The 12072-nt window shown below is 36.3% G+C and overlaps 1 protein-coding gene across 4 annotated transcripts in view; it reads right to left on the bottom strand.

Moving 5' to 3' along the window:
* Positions 1–12072, bottom strand: part of DENND1B (DENN domain containing 1B) — a 152039-nt gene that overhangs the window by 36318 nt on the left and 103649 nt on the right. For all 4 annotated transcript variants that reach the window (XM_038144952.1, XM_038144948.1, XM_038144950.1 and 1 more), the window contains one exon: positions 5509–5634. In XM_038144952.1, the coding sequence (XP_038000880.1) occupies positions 5509–5634 (126 nt within the window). The remainder of the gene's footprint in view (positions 1–5508; positions 5635–12072) is intronic.

Below are 12072 nucleotides of genomic sequence, written 5' to 3'. Positions count from 1 at the left end.
CTGTTCAGCACATGAAAATGAGAAAATCTGTTGAAACCTGCAGAAATTCCATATGGAAGCTTTCTCAGGGTATCTGTGGTAACTTTAATGAAATTGCATTAAATAACACAATTAACTCCTAGCTCTTTTATTTGCTTAAGGTTCTCACCAACAAAATTGTTTTCCAAATCTTCAAGATTATTACTGCAAACACAAAGCCTTTTGAAGTGCTATTTAACAAGTGAATTACTGAATCACTATAAACAAAACTAGCTCTCAATGTTTTCATACATAAAGCTTGTACCATTCCTGTTTCAGCAAATACAGCTGACTACCTTTAGGAACTGAGTTTTGGAGGAATGCTGCACTGATATTTAACTGCTCAGCCATCAACTGGCCCCTGTTGTATTGATCTACAATGTACTTTCAAAACAAATTCGATCTAAGCCCAGTGGGGACCCTGTACTGAAAAGCAGACAGCTAATACTCACACCAAACAATCTATGCCCAAACATGGTATCTGTGCTTCTAACAACAGTTGCTATAGAATTTTCTTCCCCTTTCATAGCTTGCCACACACAGCAGGAATTTCTTAGTCTATGCTACATTCACATTTTAAGCAACCTATTTATACAGACCTCAATGGAACATGAAAACTGAGCTAAACCAGTGCGATCATTCTAAAAGGAATGACAAGCCCTAGATTAGAAGGTGTGTTTGTGCTTCTAAATCTACTGATATTTAACTTGAACAAGAAGTAAAAATACTTCTTTATTGCAGAAAACATTGACTCACTCTAGCATGACTCATCCCAACTATTAGTTCTATTGCAACAATTAATATAATTTCATTTTGATATTAAAATTCCTCTTGTCAAAAATTTCCATCATGACATTCAGACATAATGGCCAAGGGTAACTGAGCATGTGCTGTGATTCTTCTCGGGAAGGTACCATTTACAAATAAATTTTTCCAAAATTTGTAAATTTCTTGCAAACAGCCAAAAAACTCCCAAGTATCAGATATACTGATATTTCTTACAGTTAAATTATACCTAAAACCAACTCCTATTAACACAGTATCTACATTCAAAAAAAGGACCTTGACACAAAAAAAACCCCACAGTATGGGTTTCAACATGTAAAATAAAATTCTTATGGAAGTCAAATAAATAGCCATAACAGGCACTACAAAGGGTGGTTCTGGATTTAAACACCAATTATGTTTTGCCATTTCATTGTTGTTTCTGTACGCTGCTGTTCTTTTCACACCTAACTCTTGGGGGAGAGGTAAACAACCCAATGCCCATTTCAAGAGATATCTGCCATTTGAAAGTCACTTATAATCATTTACTATCTCCTCATCCTCAAATAATTCAGGCACATTCTGAATCTCAATTTTTTTTTCCAATATAAATTTTATTTATTTTCTTGTATTATTCTGATTCATTGTAATTGAATACAACATCTGTTGGACAGCTGATGTCCCTGCTTGTCAGTACTGGCCCAAAGCATCCAGTTAACCATGGATTAAAGAGAGGTCTGACAGGTTGTGCCATCTTCACCATGAAGGTTATCCTAGCCCCCCCCGAACTCCTACTGCTGAGCATTCCAGAGCAAGCCAGCAGCCTGTGCTCTTCATTTCAGTTCTGATGAGTGATGTTACAGCCATCACAACTTGAAACAAAGCTGTTCTGGGTTTATTTAACAGCCAGAGCTTCAAGGCCTTTATCCCCAAAAGAGGGGAAATTATTCTCTATCATAGTAAATATTGTTATATTCAATATTTTTCAACTCCTTCGCCATTATCTTATCTACTACTCCCTCTCCAGACATAGACTGGGACAGACAATAGAATTCTTCTAAAGAGTTCTTTATGTCACATATTTTATTAACTGACCATATTGCATAGGATTTATGAAAAACATGATCTAGTCTTTGCCTTCATTTGCCCATGTACATGCAGGAAGAAAGTGAAAGTAAAATAGCTGGGAAAAACGCAATGTCACACATACCCTGATAACAAAATGACACAAACTTCACAACTGCCCTATTTGTGTCTATGTCCCACCTATGCCCTCAATTCTGAAACATGGAACATGCAGTATTGTCCAGGAGAAATCCCCAAAAGCTGGACTACTCAAAGAAATTAGGAGCAACACAAGGTTCAAGGCCAAGTTGTGAGCACCCAAAGTAAATAATGTCTCAAAATGGATTGCTGCCCTCTATGTGAAGGAGACCACATACAAAACCATTATAATTCACCTTTCTACTGATAATACTTTTTTCTGGATTATTTTCAGGTCATTTATCAAATGACACTGAAGAAATTTTTTCAATCATCCCCACATACCATGTGTGTGAGGTGGATTCCTTCTGGATTAAACCAAAGCAGAGTTCCAGCTAGTCATGGGTATTCAGCATTCAACTCCAGACTAGAATCAGAACCCCAGTGAAGGCAGAAATGCACACTGTGTGAATATCAGGTTCTTAGCACTAGCTGGGCTCCTTTGCTCTACAGATCCACTCCTATTACACAATATTGTAATTATTGCTAATGTAAAGTGTAGCATATTAAAAAGTACTCTTAACAGTTATATCAATGTGACAGGTTAATTTAGTAATGATTAAATCAGAAATACCAGCTATTTCTCCTTTTCTTTTACTGGATTAAGTGTTTCATTATCATTTAATATGCACAAAAATACTATAAACTTTCTCTATTACATGTCATATTTCCTGTCTGTATTGGAGTAGTCAGATTTTCCATATGGTCCTTTGGAGGCCCACGAACTCTCTGCAAGACCCCTGAAGATTCCCATTTTGCCTTTCACCAATCATTTTTTTCAATAATTGCTAGACGTTTGTCCAAGACATATTGCTATACCGGGGAGAATCTGTCCTGTGCCGCAAACAAACAGTTGCACAGAATGAGTGTTCAGTGTGATGAACAGCGTTTGGAGCGAAGTGTTGGATGACTACAGACACTATTAAAGCTGTTCTTTACTCAAAGTGAATATTAATGACAGTTGTTTCATGTTTCAAGTTGAAATCATACAGGACGCACTGTTGTAACAAAAACAGTTCACTTAGACACGTTTTTCAACTTTCAGGCAATTGATAACTGTCCAAATAGATTAATTATTTTTCACCAGGAGGTTTGTGATCCTCAGAACTGTACCCCAAAACACCTCAGTTCTTGATTTTGAAAATGTAAGTTTATTTATAGCAAAAGTATTTCAAATCTACATGGAAAATATTTTCCTTATAAGTGTTACCCCTACAAACTTTCTACACAAATACTACTTGAGTTCCTGAAAGAATGTAAATTAAGTCTGTAGCTGTGGTTGAAATCACCTTACTAGACCTGGCATCACAGACTCCAAAACAAAGGAAAGCATTTTCTTTGTGACAGCAGTTATCAAGCTTTGAGACTCTTGACAAATATTCGTAATACAGCCAAATGTGATTTTTTTTCAGCTTTCCAATTCACGAAGGAAAAGGCAAATGCAGAATGAGCTGAATAATCATGCGAAAATCTTCTTAATTTCTACTAATCCAGAGTGAATTTAATTTTTCTTTCATAACAAAAATTCTGTCAAATACTGAATTAGTTAAGAATATGTGAACACAGCTCAAAATAACAGTTACAAGGGGGTTTTATTTATTTTTAAATATGCTTTGTCTTTGGACAACTTGATATCAATCCAAGATATGCTAGTATTTGCCAGCAGACTTCTGCCTGCTAAGATATTCTGAAATAACTTGTCTTTCACAAAAAATAATCAGGCCACAATAGTTCAATAAATATCTTCTCTTATATGCAATCAGTGGAGCCAAAACCATATAAATCTGCAAAAGAAAATAATGCAGAAAGAAAGATTTCAAAGGTCATTTTGACAAATGTTTGCCAGTTGAAATGATGCACAGTGCACGGTTTCCAATACAGTGCAAATGTAGATCTCAGATATGCCAACAGCTAAACTGAAATAAAATGGGAATCAGTTAAAAGGAGAGCTCATTTCAAAAGAGATGCTAACCAGGTTGCTAAAGAACTTGCACACTCAGTTCCACATTTACCAAAACAAAGGACTGACAGAAGCTAATTTCTGGTCAGACTAGAGCTAAGGACATCAAGCAGACTGACATCCTTCTGTTTGCACATATCCTAAATGTCCAAAAGACACTTTTTGACTCAACAGCTCTTACTGCAAGCTGCCATGAGTTGGCATGGACAAGTGTCCACACCTTTAGGCTAAGGAGTGAGTTACATTCAGGTGATGGCGCTACAGAATAAAGGATAACTATCTGTTTTGTTGAAATTATTTGTTTTATTGAAACAAGCAGTGTGTTGAAATCCAGTGATTTCCAAAACAGGTGCAGCCCTTACTGTATGGAATGCAAACAGGATTTCCATATTGTAAGAGAACTGCTAAACACCAACACGTGAACTAAAGCTGTACACAACTGCATGTCTGCACGGGTTACCTGCCCTCTCACAACAGTGGCTCTCAGTGGCACAGCTTTGCAGCTGCTCTGCAAAATGCCCACAGCACAGACTGCCTGGAAGAGAACCACTTAGGGAGAAGGAAGACCCAAGGGCCAAACTGTATTTTAAAGATACCCCCAGTAAAGCCCACTTCTAGAATTAATAACTATCCCATCCTTTCCATCAAAGAATACCATAGCTCCTTAAGCCCTCTTCTCACCCCCAAACAAATATGCACCCATGTTCCACACACCTAATCCTCAAGTGAGGATTATTTTCTCTTGTCAAATCTGAATTTATCTGAATCCATCAGACAACCAAACATCCAATCCTCAGAACTCAATCCACCCAATGTCATCCCAGTGCATTTGATCACACCAAGCACTACCAGTAGTTTGCAAGAAAAATAATCTGGACTAATGGATGAAATTAATCCCTAAGTTTTTTCTGATAAATTATTTTATCTCCAGCTCAATATATGTCACTTCATTATTTAAAAATTATGAAAGCTCATAAAACATTATTCAACTGAATACCAGCAAAATGTGAAAAATATAAATTCTGATGTTCTGATAAGATGAAATGGGTTTTCATGTCTCCTGTCTTCCAAGTGTAATCAAGGTAAATGTATAATAGGAGAGACTCATGTTTAACTCATATCTGGCTTCTGCTAGGAAAGAAGCTTCTGCCCTCCAACACAGCAAAACCTCTGGAAAAACAATGGAGTCTGAAAGGCTCAGCCCCTTCAGTTTGTCACCACATTAAACCAACAGCTGTGTGTGAGCAGCTTCACTAACAAAATCTGATTTTATTCTAAACAAAAAATAAAACTGGTACAAATAAGAAAATAGCTGACTTGGGATGAGTATTTTTCAGTTCAATTCACTGTCGAGAGATGACGGTATCTTCCAATTCCTTACCCAGAGTAAGATTTACAACAGACTATTCCAGACTGGGATAAAACATTTCATATTTTCCTTGAAAGAATGAGACCATGCTCTTATAAACTCAGGGAAAAAAGCAACAGGGAAGCCATCTTACTGGTTTGTATCTCAGTGCATCTCTGTAGGATCCGAAGAGTGCCGCCTGTGCCCGAAGGAAGGCCCTGGCCACTCCGTCGCCCGTAGCTGTCGACTGCTTTTTCAGTTTATTTTTCAAGGCCGAGACCTGCGTGACAGAGTGGAACAGTCAAATTAACACCTCAGAAATTGGTACAGCAAGGTATGAACCCAATCAGCAGGCAAACCAGAGTGTCTATAGGTCAGCCAAAAATTCATCCTCCTCCTTGATAGCTTATCTTTTTAACTGCAAGGAGCACCTGCTGGTCTGTTAATTGAAATGAAGGCAGGGGATGATGGTAGAGTGCTAATACAGATTGGTTTATACTCTCTTTTTTTTTTTTTTCCCAAGGCCTCTTGACATAAATAAGCTTAATTATTTCACAGTAAAATGCATGTGAGTCACTTTACTGCAGATTTTTGTTCCAGCATAACATGTATTTGCTTGCTTGAATGCAGACAGCTGGATTTGTTTTATTTAAGCTATGAAGGTTTATTTTTAAGGATTCTTAATAGTCACTTACTAGTCAGTGCCAAGGAAAATATCTTATTTTAGGTCTTACTTTAGGTTCCTATCTTATATCATTTCTCATGCAACATGGGAGTACCTGCTACCACAGTCAAAAGGCTGAGAAAAGTTTTTTGTAAATTCAGTGTAACACTGCCTCCAGAACTGTCCTTGAAGATAAATGTGAAAGGGAAGAAAAAAAAACAAAAAAACCCCAGTAATCAGGAAGCGCCTGCAGTTTAGAAGAAAAAAGAGGCCATTCTGATTATAGTGCTTCACTTTTTAAAGGTTTGTCTTTTTTACTTGGCAAATAACAACCACTATTTAGACAGAATTAGAGAAAAAGAAAAAAAGGAAGGGGGGAAGTTTTAATTTAAATAACTCTTACTTCAACATATTTTGGAGGAAAATAATATCATTCTGGAATTATTACAAAATATGTGGAATTATACCCAGATATAGTCTATACTCTGCTAATTTCCATCATGAGGGACACCTGGAAAATAAGTCAACTCTACTTACACAGAATATACATTTCTACATCCCTTTGCATAGCAACATCCTCAACAGAGCATTATTTAAGTCTCTAAATGAAGTAACATTCTGAGTTACTGTTTAAAAGGAATATTATAAATACAAACTTATCACCAAAACAGCTTTCATTCTTTTGGAAATATTTGCAAGAATGAGTATCTTTTTGTTTCTTTATGCAAGCAGTCCTGACTGCTCTTGTAGATGATGATTGTAATTGAAGTGTCAACCTAATTAACAACTAAACTTTGAATAATGCTAATGAGAACTGAACATGGCATCAGAGAAAAGACCAGCTCTACAGGTGATAAACCTTCACAGTAGTGACATTTTCCAGTGTAAAGTCACAGTTACTGTGATCTGATCAAAGAGAGAGACCCCCATTGGGTCCAATTATAACTATAGTTTGGAAAAAAAAATTATTGAGTTATGATGTTCATAATCTATGCAGAAAGGCCTTTACAGTATAGGTCTTTTCCCCATAGCTGTGATCTTTTCAATTTATATCCAAGCTCCACAGATCTAGATAAAAGTTTTGAGCCTGATTCGTTTAGCCCATGGAAAGCACACACCAAGGCTCATTTACGTTCTTGCCTTACACCTCAAAAGGAAAAAAAAAATTACAAGTCCAAGTACAAAAACCAGTTAAGAAGTTCAAGGTTGAAAAAATAAAAGCATGTCTTGGTTTTGAGGTTTGATTTTTTTTCTTTTGTTCTGTATTTTACAATTATTTTACAGTTGTAAAAAGTAAGATTTCATTGTGAGGAAAATAAATGCATACAAGGAAGACCTGCCTATAGACAGTAGCACAATTTGACTAAAATAAAAGCAATAACATTAATTAAACAAGAACTGGCACTGTTAAAATTTTGTCTCTGTCAAGACAGGCAAAGCATCTTCTAAATCTAAGGGAGGGAAAAGGTAGAAAAGTCTCTACATTCTTTTAAACCTACATTCTTCTGAATTATACCTTATGATTTTGGGGAAATTATGGCAGATGATAAAATGGCTTAAGAGAAGAGAGAAGGTAAAGATAATGCAGAGCAGAGGGATTAAATGACCAAATGGGGAACATGAATGAAAAAGGTATTTTCTAATTTTCTCAGTTCAGGCAGACCCTGAGCATCCTATTATAAATTTGATTAACAGGATGCTTTGGGCAAGAAAATGTTTAAAAAGAACAGCAGAAAACAACCAGTCTCCTGCTCTGCTGCCATACTGGTGTGTTATTAGCTCAGCATTATTAAGACCCTCCAATGGGCTGGCAGTTTGGAGGCAGGCACTCTAGACAGATACACATCTTTGTGTGCTGTCCTGGAGGGAGTTTGAACCTCAGAAAGGCAATGCCAGAGTTCAAAGCAAGCTCTCCAACTCCTGCTTCTCTAGGGGGCAATGCTTAAAGGCAAGAAGAGCTCCATCAGATTATTCTGCAGAAGAACCAGGAGCACGGTGCTCTTAAGAAGAAGCCTGCAGAGATCATGTGAGGCACAGCTGTCTGTGAGCACAGCCCTGATGTGCCTGCTGTCCCCAGCAGGACCCTGGCTGGGAACCCTGAAGTGCCCTTGGGACCTGCCATGGCCTCCTCCAAGCTGAGGCCAGTGAACGCGCAAGCAGAGGACAGGGCTTACTCAGGGCTCAGCCCAGCCACACTTGGGTAGGCTGATGCCAAATTCTCCCACATTTGAATCAAAGACAGAGTGATAATGCAGTTATTACAGCCAGGATAGCAGGCATAGGTGAGAGACAGGGTGCACTGAACTCCTTGGAAGGACCTGGTACACAGCAGGGTTGTGATTGTTTACATCCATGCACCTCAAACCAAGGAAATGTGAGGCCCCTTTGCGTGACATCATTAACAGCACTTTAAATTATTTTAAAATTACACAATTCTGACACCACGCCAAAAAATAGCAAGCAGCATCTGTATAAAAATCTTTTCCTCATTTATATTTCATATTTTATATATTTTAATTTCTCATATCATAATCCATCTACCTAACTATGATTAAGAATGCCAAACCTTTTTTCTTTTGTTATCTCTCTTGCAGAAATAGCCTTTTACAAAATTTAAAAATAAAGAACTGCAAGAAACAAACTGCAGGGGTTAGAATGCTGTTAAAATTTCTTTCTGAAAGACACCAGTGATCCACTGCAGAAATTGTATTATTAATTTACACTAGAAGCAAACTGTTTTTATCTTCTCCTAGCAACAGTTTCTCATAGGAAGGTGACTTCATTGGATGGCTAAACATTGCCAGTGAAGAGCAATCAGAACTTCAGGAAGGTTTAAATCAATACATTCATTTTTCAAAGACACAGATGAGACTAATGTGTAATTAAGTGTATCTAAAATGTAGAAACATACTGTGTTGGTCACTGAAGCAAAAATTATCATTTATTTAATTGGTAACCCATACATCCTTTCTAGGTCTCCTAAAAAACTTAGATATCTGATAGACAGAAAACATGACTAATATCTCTTCAATATCCATGTGAATAGAAGAATCACATATAAATTTAAACATATATAGAAGAATAATGTTTGTATATGTTTGTTGTCTGAGAAATACAGACCCATACACTGGAGTTTCGTATGACTATCATCAGATCTCTGAAAAAATACATCCAGTTATTTCTCCAGTACTAGCAACACCTTTTATGTTTTAAACTACTTTTTGCTGTTCTCCATCAGATGATACTACTACAAAAGTAAGTAGAAAGCCACTCTCAAAAACAAGAAAGTAAAAGAAGGTAACAGAGAAAAAGAACAAAACAAAAACCTCAAAACAAACCAGAGTCTGATATTTAAACCACTAGTAAAGGGCTCCTGTGTATTTGAATATTATCTATATGCAGAGGATTAGGCACCTCCAGCAGACCTCCAGCATTTAATCAAAATTTCGTCATTTAGACAAAAACAACTTCTTAAATGCAAATGTTTTCAAACTAGTTGTACTTTTCAATCTCATATTCTAGCTTCTAAAACTATATCAAGGTTCAACAGAATCCCAACTCTAAAGTACTTGTTCACAATAAACAGTCGCTTCATAACGCTGCAAACACTGCTGACTGCTGAGTTTCTAAATATATTAGTAATATTTTTGGATATTTTTTGATGGAAAAAACCATCATAAATTATGCTACTTATATTTTGCAAAAAAATCTTTTTAATTGCACTGTTATACACTGACTTTAATTTCTTTATAACAGCATAATCATCATATTTTACAAAATAACTTGCACTGCCAGTAATCGCTGCATAAAGTAATTTTATTGCATAAAATTGCATAAAACAATTTTCTACATGAATTACAGCCTACTTCTCAAATGCTACTTTTAGAACAGTAATGTTCATATGCCAAATTTATGGTGTTAAAATCCTCTGACTTTAGGAATCTCAAAACTAAAGCTCTAAAGTCCAGATCAGATTCTGTACTGCATCACAGTGTGTAGGTACCAGGCAGTACAAACACTACACATCTTTCAACAGTTCTGTAGCTTTTGCAGTTGACAATATTTAACAACCACAGAAGAAGCTAAAAGACTATAAAGTCTGTTGTCTTCTGAAGATCATATTTATAAAAGTTCTGCTCAGGCTATGATTTCAAGTCATTAAGGCTTGGTTGCTAGAAGCGATGCTGTCAATTCTGCAAGCTGTTTGGCAAAGCGTTCACATCTGAGCAAAGGAGAAGTCTTTATGACAGAGTTAAGTGCAAGCAGGTATTGCAGGGTCAGGCCCAAAATTTATAATTTCAGTCTATGGTCACGTATGTTCTTCTAATGCCTTATATTATTAAAGTGGTGATCTCAGTATTATTATATTAGGAAATTTACTCCCAGAGAAGTAGCTCCTTACTTTCTTTTTTTTTTTTAATTAAAAAATAATAGACAAATTCACAGTGAAATGATGAAATTTAAAAACAAGCTTTCTTGTCAGAAGAGTGAAAAAAGAGGGGACTTTCCCCCTTCCAAGAAAACAAAGGATTCCTGAAAGTCTTGCCCTGATTTATTCTTCCAATTTTAAATACCTTAGGAGTAGCGGAACTGCTACTGGCATGGTAGTATTTCTAACAGTCAATAAATCTAAAATATTATGTGTGAATATTGGAATGAAGCCATTAAGAAGATTACAGCATGCAACGCAGCAGAGGGTCCTCATGAAAAAAGGACTGGTAATTCAGGACAACTGTGACCACTGACCTTTGAACAGTCAAGACCACTGGTCAGTCTGACAGAATAATAGAGTTCACATGCATGGAAAGTCATCTAGCCTGTACCTATAATTTAAATGCTTAAGTGAATGATTTAAAAATGCCTTTAAATCTCAGTTAATTTATTATACAGTTTATTAGACAACGCCATAGAATAATGTTTCTCTCAATCTTAAATTTATCCTGAAAAAATTCACGACCAGAGCATATATACAAGGGTAAACCATTAAATACCTATGCTGTGAGGACATCATCAGGCTTAGTGATCAAGAAAATAATTATTCTGTTCCCTCTGGACACAAGAAACAAATTTAGAAAACTTGGAAAATACTGCATTTCTTTTGTTGGGCTGTTAACCAACCTGGAATCAATTTTTGAAAGGGACAGTAAGACTACAACTTCTTTTGTATTTTCAGTTCTTCATTCTATTTTAATGCCTTTCAGAGGTACTCATTATATTTTTTCATTAGAAGTTTTACTACTTTTGTATGTGTGCTTATGACATTTTTCTATATAAGTTAAAATGCTTCACACATGTATCTTTGACATTCCCTTCAATGTTTTAAGCCTGACTTCCCATTTTAACTCTAAACTCCTGTGTCTTATCCCCAAGATCTCAGCAGCTGCACTGCCCCTCATGAATGCAAAAGGAGGACAAGCATTTTGTCACCTCATGAACCAAACACAGCCCTGTGCCTTTTGTTTCCAGGTTTTCCAACTGTAATTGTATATGCATTCCATCAAAACATTTAATTAAAAGTGCCTTACAGATTGAAGTGAAGTAAGAGATGGGATTATTCAAATTAAAAGCTTCAGTATAAAATCCTCAAGGTCTGCAAGTATATTTTGCATAGAACACTGTTTTTTTTGTTTTATATTAGATATGGAAAAAATATTGTGTAAGTCCAGTCTGTAGTGTCTACACTTGGATAACCTACATTGAGATTTGCAGTAAAAATATGCATATATTCTGGGAGAAAATACTCTTCTAGAAGTAGGAAGATCTGTATCCCTATTTCATTCATGCTAGTCTGCTTATTTAGAGATCATTTTGCTATGCACCTGTAAAACACATGACAAGGGCCACTTATTGCACAAAGATCCATTCTGGCTGTTCAAAGGACCTCCAGCTATAACTCCAGTATCTCATGGAATATGATGCCTAATTCTCAATTCCACGTCCAGCTATTATTTAGCATGCAGGCCTCCACGACATTATAACACCAACCCTATTCACTCAGTGGAAGTCCAGTTAAAGCTCCTGACACACCAGGAAATTACTCTTTCTTTACTTAAC

The sequence above is a fragment of the Motacilla alba genome, chromosome 8 (genome assembly GCF_015832195.1).
Source record: "Motacilla alba alba isolate MOTALB_02 chromosome 8, Motacilla_alba_V1.0_pri, whole genome shotgun sequence".
NCBI classification, from domain to species: Eukaryota; Metazoa; Chordata; class Aves; order Passeriformes; family Motacillidae; genus Motacilla; species Motacilla alba.
This window is presented reverse-complemented; position numbering and strand designations above follow the sequence as displayed.